Source organism: Pseudophryne corroboree, chromosome 3 (genome assembly GCF_028390025.1).
Source record: "Pseudophryne corroboree isolate aPseCor3 chromosome 3, aPseCor3.hap2, whole genome shotgun sequence".
NCBI lineage: Eukaryota > Metazoa > Chordata > Amphibia > Anura > Myobatrachidae > Pseudophryne > Pseudophryne corroboree.
In genome coordinates this window covers 234,630,585-234,654,096 of record NC_086446.1, presented here as the reverse complement: position 1 = coordinate 234,654,096, position 23,512 = coordinate 234,630,585, and the positions used below count along the sequence as shown (strand labels likewise).

Here is a 23,512-nt window from a genome sequence, read left to right as displayed (position 1 = left end):
ATAAACCCTATTCTGGTCCATTTAAAGACGGATCACTTCAGTAAATGATACTCCGAGGCAGCTTCATGAGATATGGACCCCATGGACTGCTTATTATAGGCCTAACCTCCATTAACTACGATTTAGTTCAGTCACAATCTGTCTTATGTATACTAAGCGTGGCGATGCACACCTACTGGTCCCCCCCATCTCTCCCCCCACTTCACTCTTACTTCACCCCTGCTCTTCCTCCTATCCCCTGTTGGCCTCTCTCTGATATTACTTATACTTTGGTCATCATTTGGATCTCACCTACAGTACATCCACGCAATACCAGATCTGCTGTGGATTTACTTACATCTGCTACTAGTTTGCTTGCTTAATTTTGTTGTACTGTCTTTTCTGCCTCTTTTATTATTCTTGTTGGGCGTGCTTTTTGGCACTTGTACAATCTATATTGCTTTTTTATACCCTATTCTGTATACTACAAATTTAAAAAAAAATTACGGTAGCTTCTGCTAGAAGATGGCAAATTCGTTGAGCTTGTCCGCGTGAGTAAAGGTAAAAAGTCTAAAGATGTCCCGATGAGAGAGCCTGCCTAACGCGTTTCATTGTGATAAGGTCCCACATCTTCCTCAGAAACATGAAACTTCAATCACTAGGACATCCTATTAAAAGACTGCTTGCTAAACACAATAGGACAGATTTCTTATTCATCAATCTGGTGACATCTTACTATATGCTGGTTATTATTCTGTATTTCACTGTTAACTATTAATTTGTTTGGAATATGACAAGATCCTTACTGATCTGAAGTGTACAGTATATGGTCCTAATCCACAAGGTGTCTGTCATTTACTACTGTTGACATTGATTTTGTCATTTTATTATACTTATTAGCATGTAGCATTAAGAATAAAATACTCTTTCTAACCAAGCTGTATATTTATTTATCTTGCTATTTTAGCAATGGTCCATTAACTACATTTGCTCTTTTTTTAATTATATTATTTAATTGATGTTCATTGGAATACCTTATATTGGTTATTGTTAGCGCTGTTCACCCCTTTTTTCTTTGCAAAAAGTGAGATTTGTATACCTATAATACACGTAGTAAACCTTAAAATACAAATTTTATACAAACAATTCATATACATAAAACATCATTTTCTAATAAATAAAAATTATAGCAAATTTATAAAAGCAATGTCTGTAATACGTATGCTTCTTATACATGTTGTGAATTCATATTGATACCAACAAGCTTAGTAGTGGTATGTACATTGATCTCTCCTAAGGCTGGAAATTTATCTAAGCAGCCAAATAGGAGAGAGAAGAATGGTTTCAACTATTTTATTATAATGCAGATGTTTGCTTCAAAATCCCAGCAGTCAGGCAATTGCGGATTAGTCGCTGTAATTTCTTTAATAATAATAATTCAGATGTCTTTGGATTTCCTATAATAATTACTAAAATGACTGGTATTAAATGAAGGATCAGTCTTCGTTATAGTTTATCTAATGTTAGAGCTCTGGGGATCAATTGGAGTAGTCAGTGTGTTGATCAGAGAGAGAATAAAACGTCCACATAACATTACGTGAGTGGCCTGTGTCACATAGTGGGAGAATTACAGCCGTATTACCAGTGCAGTTAGAGGCTAATTGAGAATCAGTCAGACTCTGTATGCTCTCTTTGAGATATCCTGTAGTCTCACAGTACCTGCAAACAGAAAAATAATTGTGAAGCTGCAAGAATAGTAAATGTTCTTTCATCTACATTCCAGGTGTGCCCATACTTCAGGCCTTATGTCTCACTCAATGAAGAGAACTATGGTTCTCCTGGGTTTGGGGTATGGCTCCTCTTTTGTGTGAAAGAAGCTGCATAGATTTACAGGCACAGTATTTTTAAGGGGCACTGCCTTTTTCAGTCATGTCTACCATACGCTTTTCTCAGTAGGCATTTCTTCCATCCTTGGTGACATTGGGACGTACCAATTATGTGTATACGAACTAGCCACATGGGAGAAGATCTTAATTAGTTTGCAGAGTGTTATTGTGTGTGTGTGTGTGTGTGTGTGTGTGTGTGTGTGTGTGTGTGATTGCGTATACAGGCTTTGCTCAGGTCTGGACTCATCTTTGAGAATGGTGAACTAGGGCCTGATGTTATGTTAGGAAACCCTTTCTGACCATACAACTTTTAATTTTTTATTTAACCAATCTGTTGCAGAAATAAGTTGTAAGTGGAATATTAACAGGCTGGAAAAAGTACTTTTTAGCATGACTGGTAGTGTATAAAGTTGCCCCACATCATATTGCTCAAACTACTATAATCCAGTACCCATCTGCAGTATCATGCTGTGTTTTTTTTTTTTTTTTGCACGCACTCTGCTTACTTACATATTCTAACTAGTGAACTGGGTTTATATACCATCATTAGTATCAATGATCAGTATGCATCATTGCTGCTGTATAAGAATCAGGGTTGGCTGGTTTAAAGAAAAACTACTTTGGCTTATTTTATTATGCTGGGACTACAGCCACGGTGCCGTCACTTCTTGAAAAAAAAAACCTATAGTGTTTTTATTCAAAATGTTAAATGCCAGTGCCATGCCCAGTACTAATGCTTAACGCCTCCCTTTTTTGTTTGTGGGTGTTTCTTTGAAAAGTGCTATTGCATTTTCCATCTTGTATTATTATTCAGATTTATTTAATTATAAGTAATAAGTAGGACTAATGCTTGATATTAACGTGTTCTTATTTTCAATTTCATCTATCTCTGAGTGTACAGATGTAATGTAGCCACACTTATCGTGGCTTTGCCTCATTTTCTGCAACTGCTTACACACTCGTCGTACGTCTTAATTGCGCCCATTAAGAATGTATTGAGCAGGGGGCGTGGCCTGGAGGCTGAACTGAGTGGCAGCACGAGCAGGGAGCTCCACTATAGCTGAGGAGAAAGTACCCTCGTTTTTCTCCCCTTGTGCCTTATAACCCTCCTAACTTCAGCCCCTGCAGCTGTGGGGACCCCTCTCCGTGGTGGACTAGTGCTGCGGAATCGGGGAGCCGGTCTACTGGCTCTTGTGGGTTGCGGCCTGTCCACCACCCAGAAGCCGGGGCCTCGATTTGGGACCGGCGCTGCCGGCCGCTCTAAGTATTTACCCGTGGAGCGCCTGACGGGGGACCCTCGCTCTGAACCCCTACCACCGGACCACCTCGCTTGGGCTGCTGAGATCGGCGGCGCTGCGGGAGGACTGAGAGACCGGCTGAGCGCGGGAGGTCCGGAGTCCCGGCGGCCATCGTAAGCCTCGGAAGCCGGAGAGGGACGCAGGGGACGCTCGGTCCAAGTAATACTTCCTCCTGCCGAGAGCCTGGACAGCCCTTCTGCAGCCTCCAACACAGCCTTCCTTCCTCTGGAGTCCCCCCGCACTGCTGTAGACGGCCTGCCGGTGGAGTGATCGGAGCCCGGCGGCTGGGGCCGGGGGGGTGGGGGGGGGGCGTGCTTCCGGCGGGGAGCCGTCTTCTCGGAGCCGTACATCAACCGCCGGCCGCCCGCCCTGTGGAGCGGCCGTGGGGCGACCAGCGGCTTTTCTTCATCCCTCTGCGGCTGCCTGGCCCGCGCTCGTTACGGGTGACCTGCTGCTGGTGCCGCACTGAAGCCGCCCACTGAGGATGACCATTCTGGGTTGCTGGAGGGGTGGAGTTGCTTGCTGCAGCCAGCTGTAGCCGTTTGAGACCCACTGGCCACAGCCATCACACTGCCACCTGAAGCCGGGACTATTCTGTACACACTACAGGTACCACGTGTGTGTATCAAGCACACTGTCATATAATTATATGGGCTTGCATCCTCTGCAGCAGCTGTTGCAAATAGAGCTTTCATAAGATCCGCTGGCTGCCATCCCCTATCTGCTCCCTCTGCACCTCCTTGTGTCCATTACACTCAGGGAACCACGCCACTCACCCCTCTCCATATCACCACCGTCCCCGCACTGGGACGCATAGATCATTAAGGCCCAGGCGTGGTGCTATGATGTAAGAGGACATACCACACTCCGCCCTTACCTCTGTTTCTGCCTGTACTGTCAGATCGACCCAAGTGATGGACTGATGGTACCTCAGTGTGGCCCCTACGCCTCGATTTTTTTATTCTTTCTGTGGATCCGTATGTAGTGTTTCCATGCTAATTGTCTCCGGCTTTTAATATGTCTAACAAGAACCGCAAAGCTTCGGCTGCGACTACTCCTTCTATATTTACACCCAAAGCCAAAGCGCCATCGCAGAATACATGTCGTGCGGGGTCTTCTCCTCCCGATTCCCCATCAGAGCTGGACATAGACCCGTCTATACACTCTGTCCTCACTACCCTAGTGGACGGGATAAAACTGACATTTCAACAAGAGCTCAAGCGGGCGGTGGACGACTTTAAATCAGAACTGACTTCTCTTGGTACGAGAACGGACGCTCTGGAGTCCAAAACGGATGAAATATGCCAATACCAAGGCTCGGTAGAGAGAGAGCTCTCCCTCCTCAGATCCGAAATTGCCGACCTTAAGGAGAAACAAGAGGATATGGAGAACAGGTCGCGTAGGAATAATCTAAGGGTCCGGGGTGTCCCTGAGACTGTCTCTGCTCCATCTATATCTGCATTTCTCAAGGATCTCTTTAGGCATATCCTTCCCGGTCTTCAGGATAACAAACTCCTCCTTGATAGGGCGCACCGTGCACTTAGAGCCAGGCCTCCTCCTGGCCAACAACCCAGGGATATTATCACCCGACTGCACTACTACCAGACAAAAGAGAAGCTAGTCATTGCGACTAGAGATACGCCATCCATTGCATTTAGGGACACGCAAGTCCAACTATTCCAAGATCTAGCACCTTCTACTATACAGAAAAGGAGAGATCTGCAACCTATCACAAGAATTCTGCGACACCACAACATAAAATATCGATGGAACTTTCCTTTCCAATTGCAAGTCTTAGCAGACAACACTGTACACACAGCCAAAACGCTGGAACAAAGCCAAAAATTACTTGAGGACTTGGATATTCTTCCAGAACTTACCACTGGTACTGTCCCACCAAGCTCTCCCAAGCCTCAACATAACCGACCTCCGCAGGTGACGTGGCAGCAAGTTCGTCACGGCCCGAAGAATGACTTTGCCCCTCCATGACTTGGGACTTTCGCTCATTTGGTCATGCACTCCGTACATGGTCGGAAGTAGGATGGTTTACTTGCTAGTATCTGTCCTATATTCAAGGTTTAAACTCCTCATTTATAACCTTATTCGTGCCGTATAGTATTAATGTTTGCTATTTAACATTCTTATAGTTAGTTAGCGCTTTAGGTCACTTACTGACCTACATTTTGCCTATCATTAAGCTTTCATTGTCGATGGGCTTAATTCTCGTATTTTGTTTCACTGCTTAGATAATTCTATTTTTGTTTTATATGTTACTTGCTACTCAGTATTTCTACTTGTATATCACGGCCTCCTTAGTGCTGTATAGTAGTAATGCTTGTTTTTGACACTTTTTTATAGTTGGCTAGCGCCTCAGGTAGCCAGCAGTTAGGCAAAATGTTGGCCAAAATTGAGGCCAATCATTAGTTTTTATTGTTGATAGGTTTATTTTTGGTATTTTGTCTCGATACTTGGATAACTCTATCTCTATGTTTGTTTTTAATGTCATTTGCTATTTTGCGTTTTTGTTTGTATATTACAGAACCTCCACTATTGCTCCTCCCCTTCTGGGAGGTCTCCTGGATTGTTTTTTTTTTTTTATCGGCTGGCGCCTTGGATGGTCATCATTATGGCCCTGGGCTTAGCCGATGGTTTTTCCTTCAGTTAGTTGCATATTTATGTATATTATCCTGATTTTTGGATAATTCTGTATGTTTGTTTTGGGTGTTATTAGCCATTTTACATTATGATGTGTACATCACGGATCCACCTTCTTTGCTCCTCCCCTTCTGGCAGTTCTTTTGACTGGTTTGGGGGCCCATGGTGTCTTACCGGCCCTAGATTTTCTCCCCTCCACCTCTGGAGGATATTGTTATAGTACCTGTTTATATAGTGTTCTCCTTTTTCCCCTTCTTTTTTCTAGTGTGTGTCTTCCTGTCATTATGAATGGCCCTATCGTTTGGGCTCACTCTATAAGGGGTTTTGGCCTGTTCAGGCCTTCTGTTCTTGTTTTTCATCTCTTTCTTGTTCTTCTGTCCTTATCCTTTCTCCCCCTTTTTCTTCTTTCCTTCTTTCCCTTTTCCTCCTCTCTTCCCCTGACTCGACCGGCCCTGTTCAATTTTTCAAGGTTCTTTCAGCAGAATGTAAGAGCTTTTCGTGTCTGGCCTCCCCGATGGGTCTGAAGGTCTTCTCTTTGAACGTCAATTGCCTCAATTCCCCTAGGCGGCGTACAATGGTCCTGGGTACTTGTAGGCGGGAGAAAGCTGACATCATGATGCTCCAGGTAACTCACATGACTGGCACTCATTCTCAATTACGAGGTAAGCGCTTTCCACAATTTTATTTTGCTTCTGCCCCGTTCAAAAAAGGGGGGTTGCAATCTTGATTTCTAATAAGGTTCCCTTTACTCTTTCTAAATCCCTGATAGACCCGGAAGGCAGATTTCTTATGCTGTTGGGCACCATTGGAGCTGAGATGATCACCCTAGTTAATCTGTATGCTCCAAATGCTGGCCAAGGCCGCTTCTTCCGCAGTACATTTCGGCAAATTGAGCGGTTCTCACAAGGCCATATTCTTATTGGTGGGGATTTTAATGCAGTGCTCGACCCGTCCCTTGATAAAAAGGCCCCCACTAATTAAACATTCCCCTGAGGTACTGCGAACGGCACAGGTATTGGGAGATGGTATTAATAGGATGATGTTGCTAGATTCCTGGCGCCTCAAAAATTATATGGCTAGGGACTATACCCATTACTCTGCTCCTTACCAAATATATGCCAGAATTGATATGATTCTAGTCTCCCGTTCCTTAGCACCGATGGTCACTTATGCAGGTATAAACCCATCTCGTGGACAGACCACTCGGGAACTATCCTTCTGTTTGATCTCTGTAGCTCCGGGGGTAGGTCTGGGTCCTGGAGGTTGGATGATAGCCTATTGTTGGATCCGTCTACTCTCCGAGACGTTAGATCTGCCATATCGGAATACTTTGAGATCAACGTATCTGATGAGATAGCTAATAGTATTGTTTGGGAGGCTCATAAAGCCACGATTCGAGGTAAGCTCATTAGCGCAGCTTCTCATCGTCGAAAGCAGACCCAAAGTGACATTTCTTATCTAGAAACTGAAATATCGTCTCTATTGCTCGAACATCAATTACACCCCTCCTCTACCTTACTTTCTCAAATAAACACGCTAAGAGGCAGACTCAACACTATATTGTCCCGTAGATCGGCCTTTATTCTACGACGGCTGCAACAGAAATACTAAGATAAGGCAGACAAAGCTGATTCTGTTTTAGCTAATAAGCTTCGGGAAAAAAAGGCCTCGAATTTAATCAATAAATTGAGGTCTCTTCACACAAGGGCCGTCACATATGACCCAGAGACAATTGTTCGGGAATTTCAAACCTACTATGAAACACTTTATAATCTCCCTACTACCACACCCCAACACAACATATGGGATACTCCTTCTCTTTCCTCTTTTTTCACTAATAATATACTCCCTCGTGTTTCTGACCAGCACCTCTTGGACCTAAACGCTGACTTTACAAATATAGAAATTCTAAGTGCCATTAAGAATCTTAAAGTGTCAGCTGCCCCAGGCCCGGACGGTTTTTCCCCTATATACTATAAAAAGTGTGCGACGGAACTTACTCCCTTTCTCTCTCTAAATTTTTTAACGATATATTGCGCTGTGCTTCTTTTGATGTCTTGACTTGTTTGGCAAGTATAGTTGTGATCCCTAAACCCGGTCGAGATCCTGAGTTGGTTACTAATTATAGGCCCATATCACTCTTAAATGTTGACATTAAGATCTACGCAAAATTACTGGCTAATAGGCTGGGGCCCTTGCTCCCTCAACTGATCCATCCTGATCAAGTCGGTTTTATACCTGGGCGCCAAGCCTTAGATAACACGCGTAGAACGGTGGATCTGATACACGAAATACACAAACAAAAACAGCCGGCTATGGTCCTGGGTTTAGACGCCGAAAAGGCATTCGATCGGATTCAATGATCGTTTATGTTCCACACGATACAACAGGTGGGGGATTTCGGGCCGCTTTCTTCAGGGAGTGACAGCATTATATAACAACCCCAGGGCGGCTGTACTTGCCAATGGAGTGATGTCTTCTCCTTTTCGGATAGCTAATGGCACGCGGCAAGGCTGTCCGCTCTCTCCTTTAATATTCGCTCTAACTATAGAACCCCTTGCTGCGCGGATTCGAGCCAATCCACTCATTAGAGGGATAAAGGTGGGTGCTGTTGAACACAAAATTGCATTATATGCAGACGATGTGTTGCTTACGATCTCTGACCCTGTACATTCATTGCCCCATCTCTTTCGTGAAATAGAGGAGTTTGGTGCACACTCTGGCTATAAAATTAATACTGATGAGACTGAGGTCTTAGACTTTTACATCCCGCAAAATATGAAAGATAATTTAACACACAGGTTCAATTTTCGCTGGAATGCAAAGAAACTTAAGTACCTGGGAGTTGCTATAACCAAAAATCACTCACCTTTTTCAGGCCAATTTCCCCAACCTGATCGCCCGACTTCAGAAAGATCTTGGAAACTGAAGTAGCCAGTATATCTCTTAGATCGGTCGTATCAACGCCGTTAAAATTAACCTGTTGCCCAGACTCCTCTATTTGTTTCAAACTCTCCCTGTTCGAGTGCCGCCTTATGTCTTTAAAAACCTCCAACACGCCTCGTCCCAATTCATCTGGTCCAAAAAGAAGCCCAGAGTGAAACGCGTTATACTACAAAAACACACCTCGGAGGGCGGCCTAGGAGTCCCAGACTTCAAGGCCTATTATATAGCGGCCACCCTAGCACAATGTACTCTATGGAATACTCCAAAAGTAGAGAGGGTATGGGTCTCAATAGAGGCCGACTCTCTTAATTTGAACTATCTTTCCTCTTTATTGTGGCTTCCCTCTTCGACACGCCCCCGCTCCGTCAAATCACACCCAGTAGTATCCCACTCCCTAGACGTCTGGGATTTGGCTAATTGTAAATTCCAGTTGGCACCGCCCCCTAGTCCTCTGGTCCCGATATTTGATAATCCTTTGTTTCATCCAGGCCGTCACCCTAATGCCTTGTCCCATTGGCGAGGGGAGGGGATCATGTTACTAAATGATCTGACCTCAGATTCAGTGTTCCCAACCTTTGCAGAATTACAATCTAAATATGCGCTGCCTCATTCAATCTTCTTCCAATACCTGCAAATTCGTCATTTCCACTCCACGCTTCTTACACAGATTAATCATAGGCCGTTAACTTCTTTGGAAGTTCATGCAACGCGCACGAACTCAACTAAGGGACTTATTTCCACTACCTATAGATCACTGGTTCCCCCAGGGCAATTAGATAAGGAGCCTCATGAAAGGGCGTGGGAATCGGATCTGGGAGAAATATTTGACTCTGAGGAGTGGACAGATATCTACGCTAGCTTAGCATCTAGCTCTGTTTGTGTGCGAGCGAAGGAAAATGCATACAAGCTCTTCTATAGATGGTATTATGTTTCCACCCGACTTGCCAAGATGTTTCCAGACACTTCTCCACTCTGTTGGAGATGTAAAACAATGGATGGTACGTTCTTGCATATTTGGTGGGAATGCCCTAGACTCCTCCCTCTCTGGAGGGAATTGGGATCTGTTTTCAGTTCGATCCTGGAGATCAACATCCCCTTTTATCCCAAGCACTTCCTTCTCTCTGTATCAATCCCTGGGGCCTCGCGATGTCAGACTAAATTGTTCACCCATATGGTCCTAGCAGCTAGATTTGCCATTGCATCGACTTGGAAATCCACAGAGGCTCCTACTCAGGGAGAAATTGTGGGGAAAATATGGCACATCTATACTATGGAACATATCACTAGTATCTTGAAGGGCTCTTCGGAGGCCTTTCTTAGGACCTGGGAACCATGGACGTCCTTTTTTAAGACCTCTCCCCCTTTCCGCTAATGGGGCTTGGCCCTATCGTAAGCTCCAAACAATGTGTATTCTCACATACCGTTTTCTTTTTTAGCTTCTTTCCTTTGGACGGGGCCGGCCGAGTCACCCTACCCCTCACCATTCATACTTTTCTTCCCCGCCCCTGGTTTCTGATCTAGTGTCTCTGTTTCTCCCCTCTTCTTTTTCTCCCTCTGCTGCTCTTTCCATTCTTATACTGTCTCATAATATCTTCAAAAAATTGATGAGTATAAGTTTTGGCTAGATAGCAATTAGGCTCACACTACTTTGTCTATGTCAGTTCTTGATCACCCCCAAGGGGATGTTTAACATGTACTTATGACTCTGTACGTACAACCTGATACAATACTATTGCCTGTTCCTGTTTGTATCTCATCTGCCTAATAAACAAATATTAAAAAAAAAAGAATGTATTGAGCAGCAATTGCAGCAGCCCAGCATGGGTGCGACTAGGCATGCACATGCGGCGAAGACATGATGAGCGTGGCTACATCTTTACTTTGTATGTATTATTATCCTTTATATGATGCCACAAGGGTTCTGCAGCACCTAACAAAGTACAAAAAAGAACATAACAAGAACGGTGACTTACAGTATACAAGGCAATATAGAATAAGTGCAAGGTATATAAACATTTCTGCATCAGTGGAAATGACACTGATGTAAGCATCAGGGTGGCTGAAGCAGAGGGCTAGGTGCCGTTGTAAGGAGTATGGTATAGGAGTCTAAGTAAGAGAAGGAAAAGCACATGATACGCAGTCACCCTGAGTGACAGATGGGATGGATTGCAAGGTGCCAATGGAGACAGAATATAAAACAAATGAAAAACTAAGTATTTTACAGGATTCACTATAAAATCGGTCACATGCAACTATGTATTAATATATGTAGTCTATCTACATATATTCAGATGTTATAGGGGTATACGTTCAGGATCCCGGCAGCATAATACCGAATCCCACAGCCGTCAGAACACAGATGACGGAATCCCAAAAGGATCAGGATCCAGACGCTGGAATCCCGACAGGATCCCGAAGGTAAGTATTGACGGCCGCCTTCAGTTTAGGCTGCGAGAGGGGGGCGTTAGGTTTAGGCATACTCCAGGGGGGTTAGGGTTAGGAACCACCGGGTGGAGGTTAGGGTTAGGCTGCAGACAGGGAGGGTTAGGCGAGGGACGTTATGGTACCTAAGGCACCCCTCTCAGCATTTCCGCGATCGGGATGCTGGCGTCAGGATACTGAGCGCCGACTTTTCATACTGAATCCATAAAAGGAATAATAAGCTGTAAAATATTGGTTTTATTGAAAAATGTAAAATAAATCAAACCAAAGCCTAATAACATGATTAATGTTAGAAAGCATTAAAACATGGTTGACAAGGTTTCTAATACATGATTAAAAAAAATTTCATTAAAACATTAATGCAAAAAACAAAATTGGTTTAAACCAAACAATTTTTATTTTTTTTTGTATATAGTTTTTTTTTTTTTTTTTTTTTAAATAATGTGCAGGAAGTCAGATATACATTACACTAAAGACACGTTACACTTTCTGAATACCAATGGATGCTCCCTAACTTAGTCCTCTAATAGATTTTGCTACAATTTTATGTGAATTTCAGTCACGAGTGGGGGAACTTAAGTTTATTGACTGGCGCATCAGCCATTGAGCCAGCACTGCTGTGGTTTGCGCACTCCCTGATATCCCGAGTTTGACATCCTCTGCTAACGCCATCTGATAGCGTTAGCCTTTGTAGCTTACAGGCTACACAAAGTCCTGGCACTGAAGTTAACATATGGAAAGAGCCCCTGTCCCTTTGTTAGCTGCTTCAGTCATGCCGGCGGTGTAATAGCATCCTGCAGTGTGATTTTTGATGCTAATATTGCACTTGGATCGCATTGCAGAAGCGATTATTGATAAATGACCCTTTGTAACAAATTGGTTACTTTACTCTGCTGTGAGCAGGTGTCTTTTATCTTAATCTGAGTGGCCTTTTGACTTTTTTTGTTTTGTGTATCTTCTCAGTTATATTTTTACTTTCCTTCATAAATCTCTTAAATTTTCAGGAAAGTCTTACCGTTTTATTCTTTGACGGCAATTAGCCCAGGGTTATACTGAGATAATTGTAGTCATTGCTAACACACAATTGTATTTGTGCCATCTCAGGCTGGTAACCATTTTGGACTTATCCCTTACATCCTTTTTTCCTCTACATTTGTCTGTCCTAAGTGTAGTGTATTTCCAATTAATAAAGCAATGGATTTTATACTATGGTGCCATGTTACAGGTGAGTGGTCAGAGCCGTATTGGAGTGCTCTAACTTGCCTTTCATCCATACTATTTGGCCTTTCATCCATACTATACCTTTGGGAGGAAATGTATTAAACCTCCTAAAGAGGAAAAGTGTAAATCCAATTATCTTCAAGGTGTCATTTATCAAGTACATTTTATAAAATAACTAGAAGCAGTGTCTAAATAGAGAGGTAAAGATGGAGAAACCCAGCTTAACTAGACTGCGCCATAAAATACGAAGATTTATTGGCGAGTGCAACAAGTGTAGTTAATATCTGATTTTCTCTATCGTCCTAGTGGATGCTGGGGTTCCTGAAAGGACCATGGGGAATAGCGGCTCCGCAGGAGACAGGGCACAAAAGTAAAGCTTTCCGATCAGGTGGTGTGCACTGGCTCCTCCCCCTATGACCCTCCTCCAAGCCAGTTAGATTTTTGTGCCCGGCCGAGAAGGGTGCAATCTAGGTGGCTCTCCTAAAGAGCTGCTTAGAAAAGTTTAGCTTAGGTTTTTTATTTTACAGTGAGTCCTGCTGGCAACAGGATCACTGCAACGAGGGACTTAGGGGAGAAGAAGTGAACTCACCTGCGTGCAGGATGGATTGGCTTCTTGGCTACTGGACATCAGCTCCAGAGGGACGATCACAGGTACAGCCTGGATGGTCACCGGAGCCTTGCCGCCGGCCCCCTTGCAGATGCTGAAGTAAGAAGAGGTCCAGAATCGGCGGCAGAAGACTCCTCAGTCTTCTAAAGGTAGCGCACAGCACTGCAGCTGTGCGCCATTTTCCTCTCAGCACACTTCACACGGCAGTCACTGAGGGTGCAGGGCGCTGGGAGGGGGGCGCCCTGGGAGGCAAATGAATACCTATTTTGGCTAAAAATACCTCACATATAGCCTCCGGAGGCTATATGGAGATATTTAACCCCTGCCAGAATCCGTTAAGAGCGGGAGACGAGGCCGCCGAAAAAGGGGCGGGGCCTATCTCCTCAGCACACAGCGCCATTTTCCCTCACAGAAAGGCTGGAGGGAAGGCTCCCAGGCTCTCCCCTGCACTGCACTACAGAAACAGGGTTAAAACAGAGAGGGGGGGCACTAATTTGGCGTTAGAAATATATAAAAAAGATGCTATAAGGGAAAACACTTATATAAGGTTGTCCCTATATAATTATAGCGTTTTTGGTGTGTGCTGGTAAACTCTCCCTCTGTCTCTCCAAAGGGCTAGTGGGTCCTGTCCTCTATCAGAGCATTCCCTGTGTGTGTGCTGTGTGTCGGTACGTGTGTGTCGACATGTATGAGGACGATGTTGGTGAGGAGGCGGAGCAATTGCCTGTAATGGTGATGTCACTCTCTAGGGAGTCGACACCGGAATGGATGGCTTATTTAGGGAATTACGTGATAATGTCAACACGCTGCAAGGTCGGTTGACGACATGAGACGGCCGACAAACAATTAGTACCGGTCCAGACGTCTCAAAAACACCGTCAGGGGTTTTAAAACGCCCGTTTACTTTAGTCGGTCGACACAGACACAGACAGGGACACTGAATCCAGTGTCGACGGTGAATAAACAAACGTATTCCTTATTAGGGCCACACGTTAAAGGCAATGTAGGAGGTGTTACATATTTCTGATACTACAAGTACCACAAAAGAGGGTATTATGTGGGATGTGAAAAAACTACCGTAGTTTTTCCTGAATCAGATAAATTAAATAAAGTGTGTGATGATGCGTGGGTTCCCCCCGATAGAAAATTATGGGCGGTATACCCTTTCCCGCCAGAAGTTAGGGCGCGTTGGGAAACACCCCTTAGGGTGGATAAGGCGCTCACACGCTTATCAAAACAAGTGGCGGTACCGTCTATAGATAGGGCCGTCCTCAAGGACCAGCTGACAGGAGGCTGGAAAATATCATAAAAAGTATATACACACATACTGGTGTTATACTGCGACCAGCGATCGCCTCAGCCTGGATGTGCAGAGCTGGGGTGGCTTGGTCGGATTCCCTGACTAAAAATATTGATACCCTTGACAGGGACAGTATTTTATTGACTATAGAGCATTTAAAGGATGCATTTCTATATATGCGAGATGCACAGAGGGATATTTGCACTCTGGCATCAAGAGTAAATGCGATGTCCATATCTGCCAGAAGATGTTATGGACACGACAGTGGTCAGGTGATGCAGATTCCAAACGGCACAAAGGTGTATTGCCGTATAAAGGAAGAGGAGTTATTTGGGGTCGGTCCATCGGACCTGGTGGCCACGGCAACTGCTGGAAAATCCGCCGTTTTTACCCTAAGTCACATCTCTGCAGAAAAAGACACCGTCTTTTCAGCCTCAGTCCTTTCGTCCCTATAAGATCATATCTGCCCAGGGATAGAGGAAAGGGAAGAAGACTGCAGCAGGCAGCCCATTCCCAGGAACAGAAGCGTTCCACCGCTTCTGACAAGTTCTCAGCATGGCGCTGAGACCGTACAGGACCCCTGGATCCTACAAGTAGTATCCCAGGGGTACAGATTGGAATGTCGAGACGTTTCCCCTTCGCAGGCTCCTGAAGTCTGTTTTACCAAGGTCTCCCTCCGACAAGGAGGCAGTATGGAAAAAAAAATTCACAAGCTGTATTCCCAGCAGGTGATAATTAAATTACCCCTCCTACTACAAGAAAAGGGGTATTATTCCACACTATATTGTGGTACTGAAGCCAGAAGGCTAGGTGAGACTTATTCTAAAAAATTTTTTGAACACTTACAAAGGTTCAAATCAAGATGGAGTCACTCAGAGCAGTGATAACGAACCAGGAAGAAGGGGACTATATAGTGTCCCGGGACATCAGGGATGCTTACCTCTATGTCCCAAATTTGCCCTTCTCACTAAGGGTACCTCAGGTTCGTGGTGCAGAACTGTCACTATCAGTTTCAGACGCTGCCGTTTGGATTGTCCACGGCACCCCGGGTCTTTACCAAGGTAATGGCCGAAATGATGATTCTTCTTCGAAGAAAAGGCGTCTTAATTATCCCTTACTTGGACGATCTCCTGATAAGGGCATAGTCCAGGGAACAGTTGGAGGTCGGAGTAGCACTATCTCGGATACTGCTACAACAGCACGGGTGGATTCTAAATATTCCAAAATCGCAGCTGATCCCGACGACACGTCTGCTGTGCCTAGGGATGATTCTGGACACAGTCCAGAAAAAGGTGTTTCTCCCGGAAGAGAAAGCCAGGGAGTTATCCGAGCTAGTCAGGAACCTCCTAAAAACAGTGCATCATTGCACAAGGGTCCTGGTAAAAAATGGTGGCTTCCTACGAAGCAATTCCATTCGGCAGATTTCACGCAAGAACTTTTCAGAGGGATCTGCTGGACAAATGGTCCGGATCGCATCTTCAGATGCATCAGCGGATAACCCTATATCCAAGGACAAGGGTGTCTCTCCTGTGGTGGTTATAGAGTGCTCATCTTCTAGAGGGCCGCAGATTCGGCATTCAGGATTGGATGCTGGTGACCACGGAGCCCAGCCCGAGAGGCTGGGGAGCAGTCACACAAGGAAAAAATTTCCAGGGAGTGTGATCAAGTCTGGAGACTTTTCTCCACATAAATATACTGGAGCTAAGGGTAAATTTATAATGCTCTAAGCTTAGCAAGACCTCTGCTTCAAGGTCAGCCGGTATTGATCCAGTGGGAAAAACATCACGGCAGTCGCCCACGTAAACAGACAGGGCGACACAAGAAGCAGGAGGGCAATGGCAAAAACTGCAAGGACTTTTCGCTGGGCGGAAAATCATGTGATAGCACTGTCAGCAGTGTTTCATCCCGGGAATGGAAACTGGGAAGCAGACTTCCTCAGCAGGCACGACCTCCACCCGGGAGAGTGGAAACTTCATCGGGAAGTTTTTTCCACATGATTGTAAACCGTTGGGAAATACCAAAGGTGGACATGATGGCGTCCCGTCTGAACAAAAAACGGGACAGGTATTGCGCCAGGTCAAGAGACCCTCAGGCAATAGCTGTGGACGTTCTGGTAACACCGTGGGTGTACCAGTCGGTGTATGTGTTCCCTCCTCTGCTTCTCATACCTAAGGTGCTGAGAATTATAAGACGTAGAGGAGTAAGAACTATACTCATGGCTCCGGATTGGCCAAGAAGGACTTGGTACCCGGAACTTCAAGAGATGCTTACAGAGGTCTTATGGCCTCTGCCGCTAAGAAGGGACTTGCTTCAGCAAGTACCATGTCTGTTCCAAGACTTACCGCAGCTGCGTTTGTCGGCATGGCGGTGGAAAGCCGGATCCTAAGGGAAAAAGGCATTCCGGAAGAGGTCATTCCTACCCTGGTCAAAGACAGAAAGGAGGTGACCGCACAACATTATCACCACATGTGGCGAAAATATGTGGCGTGGTGTGAGGCCAGGAAGGCCCCACAAAGAAATTTCAACTCGGTCGTTTCCTGCATTTCCTGCAAACAGGAGTGTCTATGGGCCTCAAATTGGGGTCCATTAAGGTTCAAATTTCGGCCCTGTCGATTTTCTTCCAGAAAGAATTGGCTTCAGTTCCTGAAGTCCAGAAGTTTGTCAAGGGAGTATTGCATATACAACCCCCTTTTGTGCCTCCAGTGGCACTGTGGGATCTCAACGTAGTTCTGGGATTCCTCAAATCACATTGGTTTAAAACCAGTCAAATCTGTGGATTTGAAGCATCTCACATGAAAAGTGACCATGCTCTTGGCCCTGGCCTGGACCAGGCGAGTGTCAAATTGGTGGTTTTTTCTCAAAAAAGCCCATATCTGTTTGTCCATTCGGACAGGGCAGAGCTGCGGACTCGTCCCCAGTTCTCTCCCTAAGGTGGTGTCAGTGTTTCACCTGAACCAGCTTATTGTGGTGCCTTGCACCTACTAGGGACTTGGAGGACTCCAAGTTGCTAGATGTTGTCAGGGCCCTGAAAATATGTTCCAGGACGGCTGGAGTCAGGAAAACTGACTTGCTGTTATCCTGTATGCACCCAACAAACTGGGTGCTCTTGCTTCTAAGCAGACTATTGCTAGTTGGATGTGTAATACAATTCAGCTTGCACATTCTGTGGCAGGCCTGCCACAGCCAAAATATGTAAATGCCATTCCACAAGGAAGGTGGGCTCATCTTGGGCGGCTGCCCGAGGGGTCTCGGCTTAACAACCTTGCCGAGCAGCTACTTGGTCAGGGGCAAACACGTTTGCTAAATTCTACAAATTTGATACCCTGGCTAAGGAGGACCTGGAGTTCTCTCATTCGGTGCTGCAGAGTCATCCGCACTCTCCCGCCCGTTTGGGAGCTTTGGTATAATCCCCATGGTCCTTTCAGGAACCCCAGCATCCACTAGGACGATAGAGAAAATAAGAATTTACTTACCGATAATTCTATTTCTCGGAGTCCGTAGTGGATGCTGGGCGCCCATCCCAAGTGCGGATTATCTGCAATACTTGTACATAGTTACAAAAATCGGGTTATTATTGTTGTGAGCCATCTTTTCAGAGGCTCCGCTGTTATCATACTGTTAACTGGGTTTAGATCACAAGTTGTACGGTGTGATTGGTGTGGCTGGTATGAGTCTTACCCGGGATTCAAAATTCCTCCCTTATTGTGTACGCTCGTCCGGGCACAGTACCTAACTGGCTTGGAGGAGGGTCATAGGGGGAGGAGCCAGTGCACACCACCTGATCGGAAAGCTTTACTTTTGTGCCCTGTCTCCTGCGGAGCCGCTATTCCCCATGGTCCTTTCAGGAACCCCAGCATCCACTACGGACTCCGAGAAATAGAATTATCGGTAAGTAAATTCTTATTTATTATTTCCTGGTGGCAATTGTTTTCATTTGCCCACGGGTTCATTATTCCCAGCACAGAGGCTGAGCCTACTGGTGCAAACATGACGCTGCATTCCGTGTTCTTGCCCTGTTGAGCAGCAGCAGAAACAGGTACTACAGGCCAGCAGTCGGCATTATGCTGATTATCTATGTCAGATTCTCATGGTATTTTCAAAGCTATCAAATGTATACCTGTAATCATAGTCTGCGAGCCCTGCGAGCATCATTTCATTGCACCCTTTCATTTGTACAGTATATTGCCAACTTCTGATTTACACACTAAGCTACAGTAGTTTGGGAAAGGTGGTAAAGAGCACCCTAGTTGGGGGCCAATTTAACAACGAGTTATATTCTTATCACTCGTTATGTATGTTAAATGTTGCTCCAGCCAGTCAGCTGCTGTCATTTTCCATACACATGGCAGTTAGGAGCTTATTGGCTGGAGTACCATTTATCATATACAACTTGTTTTAAATAGCTAAAACTCATTGATGTGATAAAAATGCTGGGTCATATTATGTAATCTGTGTCACAGTAACTATGAAAATTTGATTTGTTTTAAGTTAATGGTGTCCCGTGGTCCAATGAAACCCCCCGACAGAAGAGTCACACGTTCAACTGCCGCATGCTGGTTAAGACGCCGCTCGATCACCTACAAGATGGTAGTGGCAACATAGATACCCGACAGAGATACGAGACTATGCAGTGCTTTGCCCTCTCCCAGCCACGTGCAATGATGGAAGAAGGGGAAGGTCAGTAGTGCATCATGTGGGATACTGGTGGTGATGGGTTTGTGGGATACTGAACAATTTGTTTTGATTATTGTGCATGATCTATCTTTAGCTTCTACAGCTGGGACTTCTGGGAAAATGAAGTCATTGTACTTTCACCCTCTCTTTCAGTGGAAGACCTGTTCTCCAAAATAAACTTGTTCAAAGTTTATAAAACACAATTCTGCAGGCATGTTTTTAAATAGCCCAAATCACGTGTATATTTTCTGTGTTTTACTAGACCTTCAGTCGTGCATGATCTGCGTGGCCAGGCGTATCACAAATGTAGAGCGAGTATTCACCTCCAACCCGGAAAGCTTTATCACCAGACACGACCTCTCAGGTGAGACCTTTGGGATGCTTTACTCATTGTGTGGGAAGTATTGATTTCTCTCTATTATGGGTTACCCATAGTCTGCCTCTAGTTCTTATCTACAGACATCATTATAAGGTGGTGAGAGACCTAACATAGCGGACCTTTTCTTACACTGATCTTCCTGAATGCTTGCTTTCTCACCTGGACATTATTGAAACCTAGGGCTGTAACAACCAAGAGTGATGCACAGAAGCAACACTAGTATCATGATGGACCTTGTAATGGGATAAACTTGTAAGGTCGACACCACAATGATGATTCTTATTACGTTGACATTGTCGAAAGGCAATATGTCTGCATGTTCACAACGTAGACATCAGAAATGTGAAATCCCTGCATTGTCAGAATATTGACATTAGGCTTACGCTGCAGATAGGGGGACAGGAGGGGGAAGGTAGGGATAGACTGTGGATGGGTAGGGGTAGAAGTTAGAGGTAGGAGGACTGTTCTCACCGGATTGCTGTTAGATGACTACGCTGGAACTGACAATTGCATATCTGCCGTGACCCAGAAGATACTACTACATTAGTCATGAGCAGGTAAGTCCATGTTGGGCCACCAGGGACAATATATCCACTTTCTAACATGTCCACATGCTAAGTGTCAATATTATGAATGTAAACATGTCATACCACACCCCTTGTAATAGATGCCAGAGTTTTGATGCTCAAATCTCATAATTTGTATATAAACTTAAAAAAAAAAAAATATATCCACTGTCTTATTTAAATATCAAGTTTGGGACCTGATACAGGAAGCAAGTTGGAATTATTAAGACATTTCACATGGTATCCGAATTTGCAGAAGGTACAGAAACCAGGGTGAATAAAATAATTATAAGCATCTCATATTGAGGAGTCCTGATAGTCCCGCTCAGATAAACTGGATATAGATGTAGATATGTGTACATTATTATACAATACTGTGCAAACATTTTAGGCAGGTGCAGAAAAAATGGTGCAAAGTAAGAATGCTTTTAAAAATAGAAGTGTTAATAGTTTCTTTTTTTTATCTATTAACAAAATGCAAAGTGACTGAACAGAAGATAAATCTAAATCAAATCAATATTTGGTGTGACCACCCTGTGCGTTCAAAACCGCATTAGTTCTTTTATGTAGGATTATAGTCATGTGTATGATTAACCAGTCATACCAAACAGGTTATAATGATCATCAGTGTCATATGTAGGTTGAAACAGAAACAGCTGTGTAGGTGGCTTAAAACTGAGCGAGGAACAGCCAAATTCTGCTACAAAGGTTGATGTTGTGAAAGGCCGTTTCATGTCCCAAGTCATACACCATGGCAAGACTGAGCACAGCAACAAGATACAAGGTAGTTACACTGCATCAGCAAGGTCTCTCCCAGGCAAAGATTTCAAAACAGACTGAGGTTTCAAGTTCTTTCGAAGAAACACAAAGAAACTGGAAACATCGAGGACTATAGACGCAGTGGTCAGATCCGGTACTGCCATCAGCGCAGAACTGACAGAAACTAGTGGGACCCAGATACACCCATCTGCTGTTTGGGGAAGTCTGGCCAGAAGTGGTCTTCATGGAAGAATTCTGGCCAAAAAGCCATACCTTTGATGTGGAAACAAGAACAAGCGACTCTACTATGCACAAATATATAGGACCTGGGGTACAGAGAAATGGCAGCAGGTGCTCTGGACTGACGAGTCAAAATTCTAAATAGTTAGCTGTAACAGGAGACAGTTTGTTTGTCGAAGGGCTGGAGAGCAGTACAATAATGAGTGTCTCCATGCAACAGTGAAGCGTGATGGAGGTTCCTTGCACGTTTGGGGATGCATTTCAGCAAATGGAGTTGGAGATTTGGTCAGGATTAATGGTGTCCTCAATGCTGAGGAATACAGACAGGTACTGATCCATCTTGCAATGCCATCAGTGAGGCATCTGATTGGCTCCAAATTTATTCTGCAGCAGTACAACGACCCCAAGCATACAGCCAATGTCATTACGAACTATCTTCAGCGTGAAGAAGAACTAGGAGTCCTGGAAGTAATGATATGGCCGCCACAGAGCCCTGATCTCAACATCGAGTCTGTCTGGGATTACATGAAGAGGCCGAACGACTTAAGCAAATCTACATCCACAGAAGATCAGCTGTTAGTTCTTCAAGATGTTTGGAACAAGCTCCCTGCCGAGTTCCTTCAAAAACTTGTATGCAAGTGTAGCTAGGAGAACTGATGCTGTTTTGAAGGCAAGCGGTGTTCACACCAAATATTGATTTTTGGATTTCTCTTCTGTTCATTCACTTTGCATTTTGTTAAGTGATAAAAATAAAGCATTCTTTATGTATTTTTGAAAGCATTCTTACTTTGCAGTATTTTTTGCTCACCTGCCTAAAAGCTTTGCACAGTAATGTGCATGTGTGTTTGTTTATGTATGTATGTATGTATGTATGTATGTATGTATGTACGTACGTACGTACGTACGTACGTATTTAAAAAAAAAAAAAAAAGAATTAATTATATATTTTATACAGTACTTTGTAAAAGTTTTAGGCAGGTGTGGAAAAAATGCTGCAAAGTAACTGTTTTAAAAAAATAAGTGTTCATAGTTTTATTATGTGTATAATATAAAAAAAAAAATATATATATATATTATATCATATCATATTGGAAGTTGATATAGGCGGCTCTCAGGAGATGGTGATTAGGTGAAAAAACGGTTAGTGTTTATTTTTCTACGTTTCTGGGTACGGATCCCTGTCATCAGGACACACTTATATATAGTGTATTATAGAGTGCAAGTAGCACTGACCTTATATTCTAAAGAACTTAAGTGCAATAAACAATAACCTCTGATAACTTGTGGCTAGTTAAACATAAAAACACTCCAACTGTATACAGTGGCAGCAACCCGACTTCAAATTAGTCCAATTTCTATTAGGACAAGTTTTTAGATATTCTCGATGGTAAATCAGTTGCGCCTTCAATGTTCAAAATCCAAACACGACTATTCAAAGTGTCCTTAAATAACAACCATATGTGCGTACCAGATATATGAGGAATCTGAGCTTGTAAGAGATATCTTTAAGGCAGTTTTCTTCTCTTTAATATTCTCCTCCTCTCATATCCGTCCAGATGTTATGTGATATTTCACGTGTATGGAGGATGGAGAAAATATATCAGTAAAGTGCACTGTTCATGAAGTAAAGGGACACACTGCTTCTATGCAAAAAGTGCAAGGAACGTGCAATAAAGAGTGCTATAGTGCTAAAATGTGCCAAAAATAAATAGACTGAGATGTCACCGTTCTGGTAATGTGCTTATTTACCAATCAAAAGGGATGTGACACCAAATAAATTATATTAATATAATTCTGAAGCAGCAAAATACGGTGTAACCAGATGGTAACCTCAACACCATCCATCAGACCAAAGTACCTGGACCAAGAACCAGATGTAGTGTTTATCCTGCACCTTTATTCCTGATTCCCCCAACTTCTGAAAACACAGGATTCATGTCTAGTAGGGAAGTAGTGAATGGTCTGAGATTGTGACATGCAGTACGTAAAGAGGTGTCTGAAAGAAGTCTGCGTTTGCTGGTGTATATATAACTTTCTTCCTCCATAGTGAACACAGACTGTGTGCTGGAAAACACTAGAGCAGTTGCCTGTAGCAACTAATCAGCTGCTACCTATCATTTTATAGAATGTACTTGAGAAATGCTACCTCAAAGCTGATTTATTATGGGCAACCTCTTCACTGTTTTCACTGCTTGATACATCTCCCCCTATGTATAAGCTTATCATACTATTTCTTTAAACCAAGAAACTCATGAATTACACAGGTTCTGTGGCTGATTAAAACCATGTAAAAATGCAGGCTTGAAGTCAGCCAGCCCCAGAACCTGCGAATTCATGAGTGTTCCAGTTTAAAGGAATATTATGGTAAGCTTACCTACAGTACAGTATGTAACCCAGTAGATCATATTGGAACATATCTGAGCTTATTCTACAGTTGAAGTGGCTGGTAATAAGGGAAATGTAAGCCTAGAGGCAACTATCTGTAGTTTGACTATTAATGTATGTCACTAAATCATGATTTGTTTTTAAGTGACTGTTGAACACAGTTCTTTAATTTCCA

At 43.9% G+C, this 23,512-nt stretch overlaps 1 protein-coding gene across 3 annotated transcripts in view; it reads left to right on the top strand.

Moving 5' to 3' along the window:
- The window catches only part of NCOA3 (nuclear receptor coactivator 3), a 329,159-nt gene that overhangs the window by 266,388 nt on the left and 39,259 nt on the right, over nucleotides 1-23,512 (top strand). For all 3 annotated transcript variants that reach the window (XM_063958907.1, XM_063958905.1, XM_063958906.1), the window contains 2 exons: nucleotides 18,823-19,011; nucleotides 19,271-19,372. In XM_063958907.1, coding sequence (XP_063814977.1) covers nucleotides 18,823-19,011; nucleotides 19,271-19,372 — 291 coding nt within the window. The remainder of the gene's footprint in view (nucleotides 1-18,822; nucleotides 19,012-19,270; nucleotides 19,373-23,512) is intronic.